General features: G+C 42.7%; 5 protein-coding genes across 5 annotated transcripts in view; 2 read left to right on the forward strand and 3 right to left on the reverse strand.

The window, feature by feature from the left end:
• The first annotated feature begins 809 nt into the window (after nt 1–809).
• Nucleotides 810–4,891, forward strand: LOC108063590 (uncharacterized). The gene is made up of 3 exons (XM_017150734.3): nt 810–927; nt 981–3,047; nt 3,632–4,891. Exons 1-3 carry the CDS (start codon nt 865–867, stop codon nt 4,856–4,858), a joined length of 3,357 nt encoding a protein of 1,118 aa, XP_017006223.2. The 5' UTR covers nt 810–864; the 3' UTR covers nt 4,859–4,891.
• bigmax (helix-loop-helix-leucine zipper transcription factor bigmax) lies at nt 4,834–6,403 on the reverse strand. Its single transcript, XM_017150664.3, has 3 exons — nt 6,206–6,403; nt 5,661–6,067; nt 4,834–5,609 (listed from the first exon to the last, which is right to left on the reverse strand). Exons 1-3 carry the CDS (start codon nt 6,330–6,332, stop codon nt 5,379–5,381), a joined length of 765 nt encoding a protein of 254 aa, XP_017006153.2. The 5' UTR covers nt 6,333–6,403; the 3' UTR covers nt 4,834–5,378.
• An 865-nt stretch (nt 6,404–7,268) lies between these two features.
• Nucleotides 7,269–10,483, forward strand: Hmu (adipocyte plasma membrane-associated protein hemomucin). The gene is made up of 4 exons (XM_017150736.3): nt 7,269–7,504; nt 7,576–7,781; nt 7,844–8,144; nt 8,996–10,483. Exons 1-4 carry the CDS (start codon nt 7,389–7,391, stop codon nt 10,065–10,067), a joined length of 1,695 nt encoding a protein of 564 aa, XP_017006225.2. The 5' UTR covers nt 7,269–7,388; the 3' UTR covers nt 10,068–10,483.
• On the reverse strand, nt 10,423–11,075 carry LOC108063594 (uncharacterized). Its single transcript, XM_017150737.3, has 2 exons — nt 10,971–11,075; nt 10,423–10,856 (listed from the first exon to the last, which is right to left on the reverse strand). The coding sequence occupies exon 2, from the start codon at nt 10,844–10,846 to the stop codon at nt 10,544–10,546; it is 303 nt and encodes a 100-aa protein (XP_017006226.1). The 5' UTR covers nt 10,847–10,856; nt 10,971–11,075; the 3' UTR covers nt 10,423–10,543.
• A 3,016-nt stretch (nt 11,076–14,091) lies between these two features.
• The window catches only part of LOC108063539 (dynein beta chain, ciliary), a 38,557-nt gene continuing 31,164 nt past the window's right edge, over nt 14,092–21,484 (reverse strand). The window contains exons 27-32 of the mRNA XM_017150663.3: nt 20,746–20,884; nt 20,500–20,666; nt 18,799–20,443; nt 15,168–16,294; nt 14,324–14,518; nt 14,092–14,228 (exon numbers count right to left, since the gene is read on the reverse strand). Of these exons, the coding sequence (XP_017006152.2) occupies nt 14,129–14,228; nt 14,324–14,518; nt 15,168–16,294; nt 18,799–20,443; nt 20,500–20,666; nt 20,746–20,884 (3,373 nt within the window). The 3' untranslated portion in view covers nt 14,092–14,128. The remainder of the gene's footprint in view (nt 14,229–14,323; nt 14,519–15,167; nt 16,295–18,798; nt 20,444–20,499; nt 20,667–20,745; nt 20,885–21,484) is intronic.

A 21,484-nucleotide genomic window follows, 5' to 3' on the forward strand; every position in this document is an offset into this window, starting at 1 on the left:
GAAAATTCAACAGGAACCATTTTGGGTCGTTCCCTTAATTGCTGAAATTTTTTGTTGAATTTTCAACAATTCAGCAATTCAACAGTTTAGGGAATCCCCCTATCAAAATCCCGTATCCCGATTTTCGAATAAAAAAATTAGTATTTTTGCCAAAAAAAAAAGGATTTAATTATGACATGGTGGAATGAATCTCGTTGAGCTCGTAAAATTCCCAAGAAAATCAAAAAATCTAAAACTTATAAGAATAACTTTAATTTTTGTCCTTTTTTCACCATTAATAAATAATAAACAAATTGGAAATTTGTATTTTTTTAAATCAGCCGGAATGTGATGGTGATTCATTTATTAGTTTGTTCAGACGTATTTTTGAATTGCTTTGCTTTGACCAAGTTACAGCAAAAAAAACACTCACAAAAGTTACCTGGCATTCCAAAAGCATACATATCATTACGTTTGTATATTTTTTGTTCGAAATAAAGGATATAATGGTCCAATGATAATTTTATACTCCGTTGAGGTCGTATTACAATTCCAAATTGATGGGACCTTAAACCTTAGAATATTGATTAGTAAAAAGTAAAATTTTGTTTACTATTTTATCCAAATACGGAAAATATAAAAATATCTTCAAATGGACTGAAACAGCATTTTCTAAATGTATAAGTTTTAAGTGAGGGAATCCAAATATTTGAAAATGTATACCAAATAACGGTAAATCTTTTCAAGTATTCGATAACATGGACCTATCGATTTTTGCCGGCTGCGGGTTGTTATCTCTACCGGTCTAAAAAAAAAGAGTTGGCATTCCCTTTTATACACTTTACACTCGAAAAAACCGGGTACCAGTCGCGAGAAGTGTGGGGCATGTCGGAGTCTCCGAAGAAACGACCGAAAATCGGAACCAGCGAGTGTCTGTCTTACTTGCAGGTGGGTTTGTTTCCTTCTAATACCTTTAATCTAACAGAATCCTTGCCTTTTAGAGCCTGGGAGATGTCCTTCCCGAGGACGCCGCCCTTCAGTTGGCCCAAAAAATCCGGGCGGAGGAGGAGGAGGCGGCGCATTTGGACACGTGCAACCAAGCCGCTTTGAACATTAGTTTTCGGGTTTACTACCATATAGTGCACAAGTATGAGCTCCCGGACACCCACTTTGCTGATCTCCCCCAGCGTTTGACCAGCGAGCAGCCCTCGGCCTTCCTGATGCTCCAATCCGTGCTGCTCACGGATCATTGGAAGCTACTTAATCCTCTCCAGCTGGAGGAGAAGTGCACCACTGCTATAATAGAGGCTCTCCGGGGGAATTCTCCTGGTTTAATGGCGGTGCTTAAAGCCACCAATCTGCTCGTAAAGAAGTACCCCAAACTAGAGCTCCTTAATTTGCACCTAGAGCACTTTTACCACTGCCTGCAGCGCCAGACGCAAACGGGTTCTCGCGAGGAAACTCTCACTTTGTACAACCACTGCTGCCGGCAGAGGGAAAGAGCCTTCTCCTACTTCCGCCTCATAGTGGAGTTCTTTCCCTGGACAAATAGGAATAAGTACTATTTACTTAGTGGCGCCTTGAACTCCTTTTCTTTGGAGGAACTACTATCAGCCACCAACCAAAAGGAGGAGGAGTTCTTCAGCGGACTCCGGCTGAGTTTGAGCTACAAGGGACTCCGGGCAGCTAGCCAGTATCCGGTGAAAAGCCTGAGCAATCAGCGATGTCCTGCTCTTCTGGCCGCCAGCGTGGAGCTGCTGCTCCATGGGAATGTGGCCGAGATCCAGAACTTTCACTCGCAGTGGTTTCTGCGCATCCAACAGAGGGATGTCTTATTCGAAATGCTGCAGGCTAATCCCCAGATTGTGGAGTTCCTAGGCTCCTCGGAGGAGCTACGTTCACCTAGCGATCAATTACGTTTAATACTAATCTTCAGCATGTTTGCCAAGGAAATCTATGCCGCCTCCAAGCTGCACTTCTTCAAAATCAGCACAGAACTGCTGACCAACTGCAGCCAAATGGAAACAGAGGCCCAGCTGCTGGTCTTTCGCTTTCTCGTGGATAATCTAAGCAACTTTGCGGTGGAGGACTGCCTGGAGTTCTTCCACAGCTTCGTGGAAAGACATCGCGGGCTGGAGAGTTCGGAATTCCGGAATACGATGCTGGGCAAGATGCCTACGATTATTAACCACACGGCCAAGCATTTCCATCGGGTAATCAAAACGGAAAGCGGCGTGGGAGGAGATGCTTTGGCGCAGAACATCAAGCGATTCTTCTCGCATCTTCAAAATCTTATAGAACGCGACATTCACAGCGAGGTTTACCAGCCGAAGATCTTCGCTCTGAAGCTGCTGGAAATCCTCAACCGATCGCTTTATGCGGAGAAAGTAACGAAGAATGCCAAAATGTGTAGTCCCCAGCAGAATCAACAAATGGGAATGTTTCTCCTGGAGCAGGGAGTCTTTCGGCAGAAGGAAATGGCAGAAAAGCTCTTTGAAACCCTCAATAATCCCCAAGGATTCGATGATGCTTTGGAGCTGACCGTCTCCCTGCTCATCCAAATGGGCCATGTGGATAGTGAAAAATGCGTGGACCGTTGTCTAAACCTCTGCCTCACTTCAGACGTAGATGAGTGCTCCTTGGTTTCCCTCTACGCGCAATTGGCGGTTATAAATGAGACTTCTTCTAAGAAAATATATAAGGAATGTCTGATAAAACTCAAGGAGAAACTAGATCCCTTCCTTGAGGATCCGTTAATGACTGCCAAGAGTGGCGGCCACCTCTTTGGCTATCTTCGCGGTCTGGACGAGGTGGTCAAAGCGGGCGTTTCACTAGAGGATTCGCCACTGGAGGAGCTGTTGCCCTTGCTAGAACGCATCCTCAGCGGGATTCTAAAGTTCCTAAACCTATCCAATGCAAGAAAACAAGAGGAAACAGCCACTGCAGCCAGTTTCCAGGACATGGACGAGAGTCTCCAGCTGCTGGTCAGCGAGAGCTCCTTTAAGTCTGTAAATGAAGAGGAAGCCTGTCGGAAGTACTTGCTCATGAGCTTCTGGCTGACTTTGAAGGTGGGTAAAGTGCTTTTTAAATTAAAAGGGCTCGGAATTTAACACACATGTTAAAAACATGTAAAATTGTATTTTACAGTGTGAGAAAAGTTTTTGACATGTGTGTCAAAAACAAAAGTGTTAAATTGTGAAAAATATTTCTTAGCACACACAGCTCACTTGTGTTTTTTACGCAATGTGTTATTAACACGACGTGTTTTTTACACACTGTGTTTTTAACACAAATGAAAATTACATTTTATGAACATTAACGAATCGAAGGGAAAATTAAGAATCTTAAATAACTAAATTGTTATTTTTTACCGTTTTAAAGCAAATATTTCTGACTTTTTAATGTTAAAAACTCATTGTGTAAAAAACACATTGTGTAAAAAACACGTCATATAAATAACACAAATAAACTGTGTGTGTTATTTATGTTTCTAACATATGTAAGCTACAATTTTGTACACACATGTCCATAAATTTTGAACTTTACAGTTTGACATTTAACATGTTAATAACACAACTTTTTACAGAGTGTGTCATTTTCCGAACCCTCTTTATTTTTAATCCTATAAAATCTAATTTTTAAATCTTTTTAGGGCTGTTGCGATCTGGCCACCAGCATTGGGTGTTCCCTGCTGAAAACTACTGCCAAAACGGTTAATTTAGAGGCCCTGCGTCGTTGCCTGGACATCAATGTGTCGGTTTTAACGCTCTGCCGGCACAAAGGAGCCATCGAGGCTGCAGGTTTGAGCATAGGCAGGCTCACCCGTGGTATTACCAGTAGCTTAGAAAGCGGGGATGCGGGTTTCCAAATGCTGCACGATTGTTTGGAAAGGGAATTGCTAACGGAGAGCCGCCAGGTGAGCACCACACGCCGTGGTGCGGGCTTTGCCATAATGTTTCTGCATGTCCTGAAGAATGACAACCCAAGACAGAGGTTGCTGCTCCACCGAGCTGTGCAGCAAATCCTGCAGAGATTAAATGGAGATCGCTGTAATGGGGAGACTCAATCCCTAGATAGCAATCACGATCGTTTAGAGGCCTTACTGCTTCACTATCTTTGCGTTTTGGTGCGCGACACCGAACTGCGGCCGGCAATGAGCAAATACTACAATGAAATACTCCTGGTGGCCATGGAGCACATCACGAATCCCGAGTGGACCATCTCGAATGCGGCGCTGCAGCTTTTCGGCGCCAATCTGGGCAAGCTGGTGGGCCAGCGGCAGGCCACCGAGTTCGAAACGCGGCCCGCCTGGGAACCGAGTGAGCTGGATTACGACGAGCTTGGCTGCCTGCTGCCCAAGGCGTGTGAGCACATGCTGGAGTGCTGCGACCGTCAGGAGGTGACCTCTTCTATTATACTCTTCCTGGCCTTTCTCTCCAAGGTGGAGCATTTGCGCACTTCGGGTGGTAGAGTTCCAAATCCTTTATTACTACGTTTCCGGCGACTCAGCTGGCGATTGTTGAGGCATCAATGCGATCAAGTGCGTCAACTGGCGGCCACCTGCTTTGTGCGTTCCCACGAATTCCGCTGCGATCTGCCGGCTGCTCTGCTGGCCAGCGCCAAATTGGCCGCCACTCTGGAGGAGGAGAACTTCTACGAGGGATTGATTTACACACTGTCAGCGGGTGTTTTAAAACTCCAACATGAAGCAAGACATGTGTGGAGTGCTCAACGTTTGGAGGGTTTCTTTCAAGAGCTCCTCACCTCGCTAAATGTCACGGAGCAAGTGCTTCGCTTCAAGCCCTACACACGCAACGTTCTAATGGAACTACTAAAGCTGCTGGGCAGCGCGGATAAAGCAGAATTTAGTTTTATCTAATCTAGTTATTAAGCCAAAAAGTAGTATTTCGCTTTTACAACTATTCAAATGACGCATTTAATGTTTTGTACGCAATAAACGAAACGAAAGTATCTAGTAGAGCCCTGTGTGGATTATTCAATGAAATTTCTGATTTGTTTAATTCAATTCTATGTGAAAATAATTCACTTCGAATTGAATGAATGAATGAAACATTTTTATGAATATTTTAAATTTGCCAGATTTTTTTTGTGCTTTCTTTTGAGAACAAAAAGTGGAAAAATTTTAACAAATTAATGTTAACTGCTTAGTAAATAAAATTCAGGCAGATTTAATCACAAAATTATGGCCCTTTCTTCTTCAAAAGATATTGTCGTTGGAATTATTTCTATGAAACTCAAATTCATTCAATTCTATTAAACTCAAAACTCCAAATAATTCATTGAATCCATTCATGCAGGGCTCTATTTTGTACGCAGTAAACGAAACGAAAGTAAGCAAACGGGGATTTCTAAAATACCAAATGAGATAGAAAAGATAATCAGCTGAAGCCCTCGCCCGTTTCCTGTTCCATGGCTTGCTGCTGCTGCTGTTGCTGCTTCTCTAGAGCCTCCTGGGCCATTTGCTGCATGGTGCGACTGAGGATGCTGCGAAGGATGTGCGGCTTGCAGTGCTCCTCCAGCCAGGGGATGATGCCGGTGGTCAGCTGCTTGAAGTTGTCCATGGGTATGTGCTTGAAGGTCTCGAACATTTCCTCCATGATGGCCTGGAACTAAAAAGGGAGATTTAGAGATGTGAAAACCTAGGGAATATCCTTGCTAACCACTTGAAACTTGGCCTCGTCGGTGAGGCGCGCCTCCTCGGGTCCCGGATTCGCCTGCTGGTGCTGCAGCATGTTCTCGTAGCCATTCTTGATGATCCTTAGCGCCGTCACTTCCTTCTGCAGCGCGGATCCCTCGTCCTCCTGCTTGAGCTTCTGCTGATTGAGGTAGCCAATGTACTCGATGGATTTCTGCAGGATGAGAGCCTTGCTCAGCTTGTAGCCGGAGGAATCGTTGGGCTGGCACCGCGGCACCAGCTCCTGCAGGCTGTCGTAGCCCTTCTTGATGGCATCCCGCCTCTTCTGCTCCGCCTGGGTGTGCGCCTCCCGCCTCCGCTCCTTGTAGCTCAGCGTGGAATTCGAATTGGCGGCCGTCGAGTGGCGCGCATCGCCGCTATCGTCGTCGTCGTCTGTTGATCGGACAGTACAATGTAATAAAACGCTGCTGATAGCGCAAGTAATTCAATGCCACTGCTTTATCAGCTGCCCCTGCCCCCCAAAAAGCGACTCCCACTCCTGGTCAGCGTGACCGATCTTGCCCAGCTCACCTGAATTGTGCGCCGAGGAGTTCGGCGTGTGGGTGCTGCCCGCACTGCTGCAGCGCGAGTAGTGCTTGCTGCTCAGATCCTGGTCGTGCTCCATGCCAAAGACCTCCTCCTTGCTATTATCGCCCATTTCTCAAGTGCGACGTTGTGGAATTCCCAAAACAAAAACACCAGCGAGGGAGAGTGACCGTTCGCGGGTATCGTGAAAAGCTCTTCTTGGTCATACTGAGAGAGTTTTGCGATAGTTTTAAGGAATATTTTTTAGTTTTTATTAATTATAAAAATTACATTTTTGTAAAAAGAGAATTCATTTATAAGAAAGTATTGGAAATTAGAAATAAATTAGGAATAAAGAAATAAAACAACTTGTAACAAAAAATATCAAACATAGGTAAATAGTTAAAATATTCCATATTTTTATGCATTTTTGTGTCAAAAACCAAATATTTAGTCAACCCAACAAAAAGTCGTCCAAAACAAAAAACTTCATATGAAACAAAACTTTTTGGCGTTATTTTCATATGAAGTTTTTTGTTTTGGGCAACTTTTTGTTGGGCTGAGCACTAGCCCTAAGGGAAAAATATGTTTTACCTTAACTTTAAGAACTAAAAAGGGAGATTTCAAACATAAAATTCGGAAATAAAATGCATTTTTATTATTTATTTAAATAAATTCCCCAATTCACACTGACTTAAAAGAAAACTAACAACTGTTTGCTTTAATTTTGACGCATAAAAATGGTTGATTCGATTAGGTTTTAACTTAACTTTAAGAAGACAAGTTTAGTTTAAACTATATACATAAAATTCAGAAATAAAATGCACTTTCATTATTGATTAAAATGGATTCCTCACTTCCCACTAACTTAAAACCAAATAATTTTGACGCATGAAAATGGTTGATTTGATTCTCGTATTTTCCTCTCTCGGGCTATAAATCACCTTTTATGAAAAGTTTAATAAAAATAAATTCCAACTCTTCCCCTGTAGCACAGTGTTAGCGATGGCAGTGTCCCGGCCTAACCGATAGTTTTATCGATAGCTTGTCATACCGGCCCCGGATGATGACTTTTGCGTTTTTTTCTTGTTGAACTTTGCCGTCGTGTCGCTTTCTTCGGGGATATTGCTTGAAATAGGCTGGTTTTTGGTCTCTAATTTGTAACCAGCGGACGCACAAGGAATCGAACATGGGTCTGCTGTACGCGCTACGCGTGAGGATCATGAACTTCATGATCTTCTTCCTCATCATCATCCTGATGCCCGGCCTGCCGCCGCGCACCACTTTTCCTTTTAAAGAATATATGTAAGTAGCCCCATTCCAATTGACGTAATTCATGGCCTAATCCTTGGAGATTTCCCTTCCCCTTCCCCCAGAGTGACCCCGCCCAAGGACCTCAAAGGCGCCCTGGAGCAGAACTTTCACCTGGAGGGAGCGGAGCGCCTGCTGGAGGGGCGTGTCTACGGCCCCGAGTGCCTGATAGCCCGCAACAACGAGATCTACACGGGCATCCATGGCGGTGAGGTCATCAAGCTGACCTCCAACCATGTCACGCATGTCACCAAGATCGGCCAGCCCTGCGGTGGGTATAGGATACCCTTTATAGAGCACTTTTTATACTAATAATCTAACCTAATCCCCCAGAGGACATCTACGAGGAGTCCCGCTGCGGTCGTCCTCTTGGCTTGGCCTTCGATACCCTGGGCAACAATCTCTTGATTGCCGACGCCTACTACGGCCTGTGGCAAGTGGATCTGGGCACTAACAAGAAGACCCTGCTCGTTTCCCCCGCGCAGGAGCTCGCCGGCAAGTCCATCAATCGTCCTGCCAAGATTTTCAACGGCCTTACGGTCAGCAAACAGGGCGATATCTACTGGACCGACTCCTCGTCGGACTTCACCATCGAAGATCTGGTCTTTGCCAGCTTTGCCAACCCCTCCGGCCGGTGAGTTCATCGCGAATTATAGCGTAACCCCTGATTCGAAAGCGGTAGTGATTGGGTATAGGGCTACAGTAGAGCCTCCTTAACTTGGACTGCTTCTACTTAAGGTTTCGATTATTTTTTATTATTATTTTTTAATTATTTAAACTATTTTTCTCACTTTTTTATGTTAATTAGATCACATTTTCGTTGTTTTTTAATTACTATTATTATTATTATTTCTAATTTTTTTTTTTTTAATAGTTAGATATTTCTTAGATTTATTAAATTATTAATATTTTTTAATTATTTAAACTATTTTTCGCTCTTTTTTATGTTAATTACTAACATCATATTTGCGTCGTTTCTTAATTACTATTATTATTTATTTTTATTTATTTTTTGTTTTTTTAAATAGTTAGATATTTTTTTTTTAATATATTTTTCTATTTTTATTTTATTTTTTACTTATGAGTACTGGAATTTTAAGAGATCTATAGCTTTATTATAAAGTTTAGTTGCGCTAATAATTGTTTAATATAAATTTATAAAAAATTCCCTTCTCGAACACAGTGGTTCTTAGGTTCCTTGAGGGTTTACTAGGTCAAATAAAATATATGAGATTTACTAATTGATAACGTTTCAAAAGAACTAAAGTTTAAAAAGATTTTGTTGCAACCACTCAATTAACTTTAATGAAGATTAAATTAGACGCTTTCCTATGATTCCTAGACTAGCCCGTCCACATAACCAATTAAAAACCTGCGTAGTATAGTCGAGAGGTTCGCCTGTAAGACGAACTAAAACCGGTTTCTCGAGACCCGGTCTAATGGTCAACGATCTAACGGTCTGTGCTTTCTTCTCCCCCTTTGCAGTCTCTTCAAATACGACCGCACGAAGAATGTGAGCGAGGTGCTGCTGGACGAACTGGTCTTCGCCAACGGCCTGGCCCTCAGTCCCAACGAGGACTTCATCGTGGTGGCCGAGACGGGCGCTCTGCGTCTGACCAAGTATCACCTGAAGGGAGTGAAGGCCGGACAGAGTGAGGTGTTCGTCGACGGGCTGCCCGGTTTGCCGGACAACCTGACGCCCGATGCCGAGGGCATCTGGGTGCCGCTGGTCGTGAGCTCCGACAGCGAACATCCCAATGGCTTCACCCTGTTCACTCGCTTCCCCAGCGTGCGTCTGTTTTTGGCCCGTGTGCTCGCTTTGTTCGAGCTGCCCTTCCGCTACCTGAACAGCATCTATCCGAATAAGTTCTCCCAGCGATTTGTCCATTTCGTCGGGCACATGGAAAGCATCACTGTGCTGGCACCCAAACGCAGCACTGTGGTGCGCGTCGATTGGAACGGCAACATTGTGGGCTCGCTGCATGGCTTCGACAAGTCCGCCTCGAGTGTTTCGCACGTGCTGGAGTTCCAGGACTTCCTGTTCCTCGGCTCGCCCACCAATCAGTACCTGGCGCGTGTGAAATCGCCCAAGACTAAGCAGCCCACGCTCAAGGTGCGCAATGTTCGCGTCGAGGGCGATGGCCTGGAGGCTTCTATTGGTGTGCCACCCAGCACAACCACGCCGAAGCCCAAGGCGGCCAAGCCCACGACGACTACGACAACCACGCCGAAACCCACTACCACCACGACCACACCAAAACCCACTACCACGACGACTACCAAGAAGCCTACCACTACGACCACCACACCTAAGCCAACCACCACTCCAAAGCCAGCAACTAAGCCACCTACGACTACTCCCAAGCCAGCAACTACTACTACAACTACTCCAAAACCAACCACCACGACTACTCCCAAACCTGCTAAGCCCACTCCCAAGCGCAAAGTGCCTGAGAAGCCAGCGCCTGTAGAAGAGGAGATTCCCTCGGACACCCAGCCACCTAAGAAGGAGAAGCTCAAGGTCATCAACAAGCAGGGCGTCAATGTAGAGCTCTAAAATCTCCTGAGTTAATCATGGATATTCCCAGACGCGAGATTAGTTCACCCACTCTGTTTATTATCTTTTTCCCTCCAAACATCTCAACTATTTTTTCGGGGAATATCCAGAAGTTTCTTATTCATCACTCAGGCTGAGCAAAAGACCCGTTAATTTTAGTCGAAATGTAGCTAAATGATCCTCGAAGGGCAGCGCTTTATATGTTTTGATTTTGCATATAATTCGGTTTTGCACTCAAGCACTCAATACATTCCATTTCCGCTCCTTTTCGCAACACCGGAAGTGCATTCCATTCTAGTTAAGTTCTAAAGTTTAAAGTAAACAATGCCCCTATAAATTGTTGAACGCGAGCAACTTTTGATTTTGTACTGATTTTTTCTTATTTTCATTAAAAATAAAGGTATTTTGTAAACATAGACCTAAGCGTAATGAGGTTTGGTGGTCTTAAAAGTAGGCTATTTAGACTATAGATTAGCTTAGTTGGTGGACACCGATTGGCTGATCTTGGCCGCCCGGCTTGGCGGCTCCTTGGGATCCGTCCAGGCCCAATCGGAATAGTGGACGCAGCGGCCCAGCTCCTCGGAATACAGCTGGGATTGCGGACAGCGCTGGAGACGGGCACGCGTGCCTTGTTTATCACACACCCAATAAGCGGTGGGATCCCAGAAGTTCCGGAACATGCGGTTCATCTCCTCCAGACCCTGGCAACTGGGTTCTCCATTATGCTCGTGCGCCTGGCGCTTCTGGATGGGCAGATGCTGTGCGGATGCGGTGGCCATTTTTTGGGTTCTGAAAACGAAACCGGAACTTGGTATTAGTCCACGATTACCGAGCGTGATCACAATATTTCTTGGCAATGCCCCACATATTTTTACTGCATAGAAATTTCCCTTTTCGCCTTACCTTGTGCTATTTCTTGATTTTTAACGGCTAGCAGCCTGTTGCTCGCTGTTGCTGAGTTATTTCACTTCTGATTTGTCATACCGAATCATTTCTCGCTTAAATACCATTCCGATTCCGAGTCCGCCGAGCGACGGCGACGTCGACGTCCGCTGCTCGGGGAAAGATAGCGTTAGAAATGTCTGGTTCGAGGGCCGATTCCCATTCCGATTCGTTTTTATCTATGTACGAGGCCCACAAATTTTGCACTGTCCGCGGAAATTCAGTTTTTTCTTGCCTTGATCTTGTGGGGGTGTCAGGTGGGGGGTTGGGTCTCTAAGACCCAGCCATGTGTCACGTGTAGCCGTCGTGGTCTGGGGAATACTCCCCCGACCAGAGTTTAACACATCGACGCAGACTGCCATAAATTTCGCACAAAAAACGAGCGCAAACATTTGGAGAAAAAATTAGGTAACCAGCTCTCAGGTTGAAACCTCTTATGCATGGAAAGAAAAATCTAGTAAAGTATAATAGATTTTTATGTTTTATATATTTAAAGGAGTAGTCGGTTTTTTTTTTTTGAAATTTCATAGAAATAATATATAAATATATGTTTTAAAAAGTGGAATATGGAATTTTATTAGTAAATAATAAATATAAGGTAGTCATTTAATTTGAAACTTGCCTAATTTTTATGAAACTTAAGACCAGATTTAAAATTTAATTTATTATTTATGATTTTCATATTTCAAATACATTTTTTAATTTTCTTATAATAAAACGAATAGGAAAACTTTTAAGTATATTTAGTTGTAATATTTTTTTTACTTTATGGTGAAAGGCTAATATTGAAATTTCTTATAATAAAAATAATTATATATAATTAAATAATTATAATTAGTAAGTACTTATTTTTAGTTTGAAATATTATTTTTTCACTGTTAGTATAAGTAGTTTTTTTGTTGCTAATAGTTTCTCTTTCTGTATTGCAAGGTCTAAGGGTCAGAGGCCCCCCAGAGTCTTCCGAGTAATGACGGCATCGGAAAATGTCAACAAATGCATATAGTTAGCACACACTAGAATCAGTCAATAAACCCCGGCAATCCGGTAATTGGAGGTTTCGCGCGTAAGATGCCTCTAGTATCAGCTAGATCACGCATCCGCCGTGTGGCCCCGATGACGAGCCCCTCTATTTTATAGCCTAGTCGGTAACTTTCCCCTCGGCGGGAGGCACACACATGTCCACCCGCCGTGTGTCACCTTTGCGCGATAAATGCGAACACCTTATCACCTAACGAGGTAATCAGCTCAAAAGCCAGACGTTAAAAAGACTCGGGTTTCGTAGGCGTGTAAGACCAATTATTGATTCGCGAACGCTATTCACGTGATCAGCCAGTGGTTGGGGCCCATATGGATTTTATTTCAGCCCCAAATGGGTTCGCAAAGAGTCGAAATAAACTGGAAATAGTCGGCAGTCTGGCGATTATGCGGGCACGTGGGCACCTGGTGGTCAAAGTCGCCGGGGCCTCCGCCTTTTGAAGCACGAGCTTCCATTGCCGGTCTGGCGATCGAGACGTGCTCGATGTGAGGTATGTCCATAAAAAAGAAATCACGATCGAGTGGGGAATCGCCAATGAACTCCAGGGGGAATATTTTCTACATGAGTCTAGAATATTATGAAATATTTGCTATCTCAAGAGTCAAAGCTGGGGAATTTTTCACAATCACTATGAAATTATTCAGAAATTTGCAAAATGTTCCTAATAAAGTCTTATCAAAAGTATTATTAGACCTTAAGTTTGCCGCCAAGCTCAAATAAATTGCTATCCCAAATATTTCGATCGACAATCTCTGTCTATAAATTATCATAAAAAGTATAACTTTCTGTGGACTTTGGTTAGCTCGTCACTGAATTTTAGAAGGTATAATTTCAAAATTGACGTTTAAAATTTCTGGAAACCTCATTAAAAATGTAATTTCAACTGGAATTATTCCAGTTCGTCATGAGGAATATTTATAAACCATTTGTATTTAGACAAGTGCGTCACTGAACTCCAGAGGAAATATTCCATACAAAATTTCGGCTAGACGCTGTCTACGTTTTCTAGAAACAAGATGCCAGAAGGCTATCTATTAATTCTCACCCACAATGTATTTTCAAATGACCTTTAAATCGGGACGTCACAATGAGACTGCGAAATTATTTTGACACTATTTCAATATGAACCCATTTTCTCATTCGGTTTTTAGTGATATTTATTGGGATAGGTTATATATATTTTAGGTATTTCTTATATATCTTAGATTTTATATAATAATTTTCATAGAAATACATTTAATATAAAACTGGTTGTAACCAGTTAAATGTGCTTTTCGGTAAATTAATATTAACGCCCACGACTTATAGAAGAATTTCTCAAACTAGCTCGTCGATTTCATGTGTGATTTACTTCACATGGCAACAGGCAACCAGTTCAGCACATGATATTGGGGAACGTTAGATAAGCAATACTTTTCCGTTTCGTCACCATTTCGCAGGGGAGCACGTGAGTTGCGTTGCCCGTCCATCACTGTGCTGCAAGTTATAAATATCTACTAATTGATTAGTCATACAAGAGTTTATCGTGGATTCGCGGGGCTTTCTCGCCTCTCGAACGTTGAGTAGTTTGTGGAATGACGTATGCAGATTGTTATGGGGGTATATGCGGTGGGAATACAATAGATTATAGATTTGTTATTAATTTTTCACACAGAAAAAACATCGATATGAAATAGGGTCAATTCTACATTATTTCATATCAATAAAAAGCCGATATGACAATGTGAAATTTATGATTCTATCAGATCAACTTGATATTTTATCATACTAAAATAAAACATGTTCCCGTTAAATCGATATGGCCACGTAAATTTCAGGTCACGCAAAACCCATATCGTTTTTACATGAAATTCTATTTTCGACCATGTCAAATTTATCAAATTAAAATTGATCTTAAAATCGATCTACGTTTCATATCGATTTTTTTTGGGTGAATCCTATAATATTGTATTTTTTGAACAAATATTGTAAGATAAGATAAACATAATCTGTATAATCTAATCTTTGATCTTCAAGAAATATAAAATTGAAATTTATTAAAATTCCATTTTTTTCTGTGTAAGTAAAAGCTCTCGTTGTGCATTTATGGCTGCAGTAGCAATGCCACGCCCCCCAGTATCCATCGGGAGGGGCGTTCGCGGGTCTTCAGGTTAAAGGTCCACACATAAGTATTGCCCCGCGACCTGAAAGCACCAAAGAGCCGTCAGTCAATTAGCAAAGGGCAGACAAAGGAGTTGGTTTTTACAGCATCTTGGGGAATGTCGCAATGTCCACCCACCTGGTCTTGTACAAAGGACACTCGTAGACGCGCTGCAGCTCCTGCTTCTCCTGGACAATGGACTTGATGTAGATGACGGGCATGGCGCAGAGCATCTCCTTGGGGCGCAGGGTCACAATGGAGTTCAGCTGACAGTCCCAGCTGGCGCCGTCCATGTACAGGTCGTGGACAAAGGCGCCCTCCATGGGCGGCAGACTGTTCGAAAGGGGAGGAGAGGGGTCAAAGGGTCAGGATGACAAACAAACAATTGAGACAAAAAAGCTATCTTAAACTCTTGTTGTAAAACTGCCCCTTTGAACTGCACGACTTCTATGCTTTCCAATATCATTCTACCTCCTAAAAATTTATTTTTATTCATCCTAGTTTCTTTTTAAATTACAATCTTTAAGAATTTAGCAATTCATTTCTTTGCATTGCAGAGAAATATATAAAAGTTGCATCTATGTTTATTACAAAATAAATAAAAAGGAAACTAAATAAATTGCATCTATGTTTATTATAAAAAAATAAAAAAAGGAATTTCAAAGCAAATTTTTAAATTTTCCAATAAGTAAAAAATAATATATAGAAAAAACTATAAAATAATATTAACAATTTTAAAGCAGAAAGTTATATTAAATGAATAAATTTTCCTTAGAGAAGAAAATCGATACAGATTTTAAAACTTAATTTGTAAAGCATAAAAATCTATAAAATATTAATAAACTAAATGTATTCATTTCTTATTGAGAAGAAAATCCGATACAAAAAGTAAAAACAAAATTTATAATGCAGACAATTAGTAAAGAAACTTTACGGGTTTATTTGCTTTAAATTCGGGTATATATTTTAGGGATATTCTTACGTGACGTCGTCCTTCTGTTTCTTGGTGACATCGCAGCTGATGAGCATCCTGTCCAGCGGCAGGTCGTGTTTCCTGGCACTCTCCTGCATGATGGCGGTGAGGAAGCTCTGCGGATTGAACAGTCCGCCCAGCCAGATGGCGCAGGGCAGCTTGAAGTCGTTCAGCCAGCCGGCCAGCTCCTTGATGCGGTGCAACAGATCGGCGAACCAGGACTGGAGGCCCAGCATGCTGGGATAGGCCAGTCGAGCCCAGGCATCCGGCACATGATCGTAGAAGATGGCGTGGTCCAGTAGCTCCATTTCCTGGGTAATGGTCAGTTCGCCCCTTAATCCCAGCATCAGTTCTCGAAGGGATCTTTTGATCTCCCTGATCAGGGCATTCATCCTTTCGCATTCCTGCAGGGCAACGACCACAAAAGGCGTCTTACGCTCCACGCGATTCAGCAGAGCCTGCAGATTAAACTCATCCTGCAGTTTGTCCAGAAAGTCATCGATCATGATCTTCACGAGCTCCTCTCGCGGAGCTCCGCAATGGGAACTCAGTTCCGATTCCCTGGGCTGCAATTCGAAGATGGTCCGAAGCAGCTGCTCGGAGGCTGTGGTCAGGAAACCAATCTCGGCATTCGGATGGAGGCCATAAAGCAGGGGACTTTCCTCCGGCAGCATTTCCGTGATATACGAGTGATAGCCCTCAAAGTCGAGATTGGGAGGAGCTGGAAATCCCGGACACAGCTCAAAGTCACCATCAATGAGATCCTGCTGCAGGAGCTCCTCCAAATAAGTCTGGCATAGCCGACGATCCCAATCGTCGGTAATGTGACCACCGTACATGATCTCACCAAAGAGATAGCGCAGATCCTCCCAGGGAATCCGATTGCTGCCCTCCAAATAGTTGTGCAGTACATTCGACGAGATGGTGAGGTCACCAATATTGAAGGGGTACACCTTGTTCCAGCCCTGCGGTCCGAATTTGCGCCTCTCACCAGCCACCGCATGGAAGTAGCAGAGGGCGAACAGGATCGACTTGAACTCCGCCTCCTGGGTGCACGTCTCCAGGGCGTCCTGCGAGAAGTTGTCCCAGGCCTTGTGCAGATTGGCGGCCATTCCGGAGGGGGGTTCATTAACCACCTGAAGAAAAAATATATTTATTTGAAAAATCTCTAAAAAAGCGCTAACTAATAAAATTCGATATGAAATATGGTCAATCCTACCTTATCTCATATCATTTATGATTCAAACATATCAATTTGATATTTTATCATTTCATATAAAAAGCCAAATTTAGTATTTTTTGAACAAATAATGTATCTAAAACATAATTTTTATTCATATTAAAATGATATGAAAAACTTTCTTAAAGAAATGTAAAATTGACTAGCACATATGAATGTGAACTTTTTTACATTTTTTCTGTGTGAATATATATAATAAAATTGAATTACAATTAAAACTTTCTTCCTTGATTAAAATATTTTCAAATTAAATCATACAATTTAAAAATATTTTTTTCTTATAAATATTACATGTAACTAATTCCAATATTAATCATATATTTTGAATTTTGTAAGAGTCAGTATATTTATGCCTAAATATTAGCTAAGACATTCTAGCTAAGTCAATCGCCCAAATGCAACCCTGCTATTAGCAAGGATCTGATCCTCACACAAAATACCCGAAAATACCTTACTTAGAGATTTTGGGATTTTATGCATACGACGTCCGCTTTAGAAGTCATGATTTCCGCCTCTGTAATATCAGCGTCTCTCGACGAGAGACTCTTGTGACCAGTTCGTTCGCTCGGAAAAAATTGTTTAATTGTAGGGCTAGTAATCAACCCAACAAAAAGTCGTCCAAAACAAGACAACTTCATATGAAAAAAAAATCAAAACATTTTATTTCATATGAAGTTTTATGTTTTGGACGACTTTTTGTTGGGTTGAGTACTAGCCCATACCCACCGGGAAAGTGAGAAGGTGGTTCTTTGTGTGCTGAAAATCCTGTTCCTTTTAGCAGAAAGTGTTGGAAATCCTGTATCTTTCAGCAGGCGACGGTGTAGGGAAAATGTAAATTCCCTAGGAAAACCACATAGAAACCTCATTTCCCCCTTACTTTTTGTGTCACCCCCGTGTATTTTGAAACCAGAGACGGAAGAAATGTAAGGGGTAAATGAGGTTTTTTCCCTTCCGCTTGTATGGAGAAACCTCATGAAAATATCATATTTTCCAGAGGAATGTTCCCGCTGGGTACCCGTTACTCGTAGAGTAAAAAGGTAAATTGTATGCGTGCAATAGTATGTAACAGGGAGAAGGAAGCGTTTCCAACCCTATAAAGTATTCTTGATCAGGGTCACTAGCCGAGTCGATCTAGCCATGTCCGTCTGTCTGGATGAACGCTGAGATCTCGGACACTACAAAAGCTAGAAGGTTGACTATAGCGTTCTCTCTTGTTTGAATGCATCCAATCATCTGCTGGTGAATTCCATCCTATTATTATTCCCATTCTTGTTGGAGATTTAATTTCTCCGAAATAATGTCGTTTTTTGACTGGGATTCTCTAGAGCACAGAAAACACAAACACCGTACGATTTCTAAGAATTTTCAAAAATTTTGCGAGCCCATCCTCTGCGCACAGCAAGAAGCAGGTGCCGCTGCAGCGGTTGCACTTTTGCATCAGTGCCACATTGGATCGGCGTGACGCCCAGAATCCGCAACAGCGGCACGCCAAGCCGCATCAGCGATTTGGTTTATGTTATTCGGCCTCACTAAAATCGAGTAAAAGGAAAACTAAATTTTGGCGGAATTAGACCGATTTGCGCCATCACAAGGAGAGGAAAGAGAAACTGCGAAGCAGGAGAGCCAGACCAGTAATCCAGAAGACATGCCTTCCCCAAGCGCTGCAGCAGGGACCGAAAGAACACAGCCAATAGACTCCTCGGTCAAGGATAAAACAACAGACGACGAAAATATTATACACGTCGACAATATAGCGGATATGTTCGTCATGCTAGCGAAAGAGCTAACGAACAGAACTCCAACTATTGTCCAGCGTTTGTTTAAAGCCATTTCCCGTAATCGGCCAAGCGGCGACAAACTTTAAGAATGAACCATATGATGATGAATTAAGATGAATTAAGCTGTTATCTTTTGATGGCCCCTAAGAGAATGTAGCGCAGCGGTTGTAAAGGGTGGAGTCTGATGTTGTTTATTTTACTAGGGATGGACCTCCAACGATAGGAAATTAATACAAAACATACCCAAAAATACAACAAATACTCAATCAAACACGTGTTAGCGCGTGAAATGAGCTTTCCAAAAAGGTATAGTATGACCAGATGCGATGAATAAAAAAATAACTACGCGCTTTCAGCGCCAACTAGCGAAAATACCGCAAGACTTTTTTGACAACCTAATATAATGATTATACAATTCAAATACGTTCTTATTAATAAATAATAAAATTGAATTAAAATTAAAATTTTTATCCTTGATTTAAATATTTTCCAATTAATTCATACAATTTCAAATATTTTTCTTATAAATATTATAAGTAATTCCAATGTTAATAATATATTTTGAATTTAATATGCAGATAATGAAAATTTTTAAAACGTAATTTTTTCTAAATAAACTTACCTTTAGTGATGACTCCAGGATGCCCTGTGGAATCACATGGTACTGTGGATCTGGAGCCGGTTCGGCGCTGATAAAAAGCCTGAAACTAGACTCTCCCTGCGTCTCGCACTGCATCACGATCCGTTCGATGAGCTTCTCCAGAGTGGGCAGCCAGTTGACCACCAAATGGATATTTTGCAAGATGACCCACTGCTGACCGGATCCCAGAGCCTGAAGGATAGCCTGCTCGGCCAGCAGCTCCTGTCCCTGGCCCAGTGAGATATTTACGAGGGTATCGGATTCCGAATGGAATCCCTGCCGCTGGCCATAACGCTCCACATCTCTGATAGGATCCACTCCTGGTGAAAGGATAAAGAACGCTGGCGTGGCTGCATTTAGTTCTTGGAATATAGCCCCAAAGGGCGGCGTCTGGATTTCGGCATACGAACGACCCATCGTCTGCTCCACAAACTGCCTCATCGCATAGGTCATGCGATCTGGTCGCAGTGATCTTATAATACACAATTTCTGCAGCGGCGTTCGGTGCTTCCATTCGCCGGGAAACTGCTCCCTTTCGGGCGTATCACTGGCCATGAATTTCCGCCATCTCTTTGTATAGTTCTCCATGTCCTTGTCGATCCCATAAAAGTGTTCTATCAAAGTCAAGGACTTAATGCCACCCCAGGCACTGCGACCCACGAAATCCAAAGGGGATAAGGTACTTGGATCATGGGGAAATCGCAGCAGGAAGTCCGTTTCGTCCTTGGCCACCTGCTCGGCGGCAATCAGGATCCTCAAGGTCATGTGCGAGGTAAAGGTCAGCTTGTCCGCCTCGAAAAGTCCTCGTAAAGTATACCGATATGTCTGCAGGGTAATGGAATCCACCAGGTGAAGCACTCGTCGCTCGTAATTCTTGGATTCTGAAGCCAAGGCGATGGCCTGTCGAAAGACGTGCATGAAGGATTTTAAGGAGAACTTATAAATCGGATTTATCCTACTCAAATCGGTGAGTACAAAGTACAAAATGGCCGCCCTTTTGGCCGCCGAACGGTAAATATTCCGCGTATCATCTATTTGGAGGGTGGTAACCCTGGCCTCCCTTACTTTCGCCTCGATTTCGTCCACTGTTCGCTTGGTGTTCTCCAAATTCAGGACCAAGGCATGATCATCGAGGACATTTTCACCCGATGAAGCCAACCTGGCTAGCAGCTCATCCTCCAGAGCTTTCAAGGATATCTTGAATTTGTTTTGCTGCACAGTAACCTCCGTTTTCATCTGTTCCAAATCGGGTCTCTCGATTTTAACCACCTCTGCCAGCAATTGCTCCTCCAGTCCATCCGGCGTGACGGTGAAATTAATTAAAGTCGTCTGAGCCTGCATTTCCGGTTTGTAGTGCGGATTGGCCATTTTGGTGTGCAGGATGAGCCGGAAGCTGGCATGAAACTCGATTTCCTTGTCGCCAATGCGCAAATAGCGACCTTTTTTAATAAGAGCCCTGCTGAGCAGGGGTTCCAAAACGGTGTCCATGGTTTCCTCAATCTGTTCGATAAGCACGGTTTCTCCCTGTGAGATGCTCTTCTCCAGGGCCTCGAGAAAACCCTTTTGTCTCAGGCGTAAAACCACCAAGGAGGCACCAAAGCGGTTCTTAATCCATTTGATGCCTTGTCTAGAGATTTTATTTATATTAAATTCACTTTAATATTAAGTATTTTCCAAACTTACAGTTGCGGATCAATCATCAGAGGCCATCGCGTCGAGTACTGCAAAATAGTGGCATTCTCCGTGGACATTCGATCCATTGGTAAACCCTCGTTGTTCCAGGCGGCTATTTGGGCATCATCCGAGAAAAGGGCCAAGGTATCCACGCCCTCGGTGTGCGGAATATGCGGCTATTTAGCAAAAGAGATAGAACCAACTTAAGTTTCCAACTTGTGAAAGTGAAAGTGGGGGAGGGACCCATTCACTTACATCGATTTTGCGAAAGTTGGGCAGCCACATCTTGTGCTGCAGTTCCTCACGATAGCGGCGCGTGAAGCAGCCCACGTACGACAGGAACGAGGAAATTAGCAGTATATCTCCGGGAAGGGTACCAATCTTGGCCTGCAGGCTGGAAAGGGGCAGAAAAAGAGGAAAAAAAAGGATACACAGTGAAAAAAGAATTATTAAAACAATATTACTTAAGAGAACCTATAGTTTTTACCATTGATAAGTATTGAGTTGATATTGAAAAGTGCACTTGTTAAATTTCTCTGTCTTCGAAAATACTTTAAAGCGATTCAATTCGAATTCGAAAAAGAGAGAGAAGCAAGATGGCGACTCCACAATATATCTTTATTAATTTTTGAACATATAAAATTAATATAGAATTTTTACCGGTGTAAGTTAGGTGGTAATCTGCCCGCTTTTGATGCTAACAAATCGTATAAATTACAGCAGCAGCAGGAAGCTAAAGGTTGCAGCATCCTCTGCAGCCTTGTTCTTCTTGCATTTAAATTTAAATGAGGGGAAATTGAAAAAATAATGATGTCGGAGGAGGAAGTAGCAAGGAGTAGCAAGTAGCAAGTAGTTGTTGCTGCCTTTGTTGCCGACATTCCTGATGATAAGGGGGTGGTCTTGGAGGCGGGCTGCTCAAGTGGTTGCATAAATTATCGGAAATTGCTGCATGCCAACTCTTATTGAAATATTTGAGCTTATTATGACAAGGCCC

The sequence above is a fragment of the Drosophila takahashii genome, chromosome 3R, assembly GCF_030179915.1.
Source record: "Drosophila takahashii strain IR98-3 E-12201 chromosome 3R, DtakHiC1v2, whole genome shotgun sequence".
NCBI classification, from domain to species: Eukaryota; Metazoa; Arthropoda; class Insecta; order Diptera; family Drosophilidae; genus Drosophila; species Drosophila takahashii.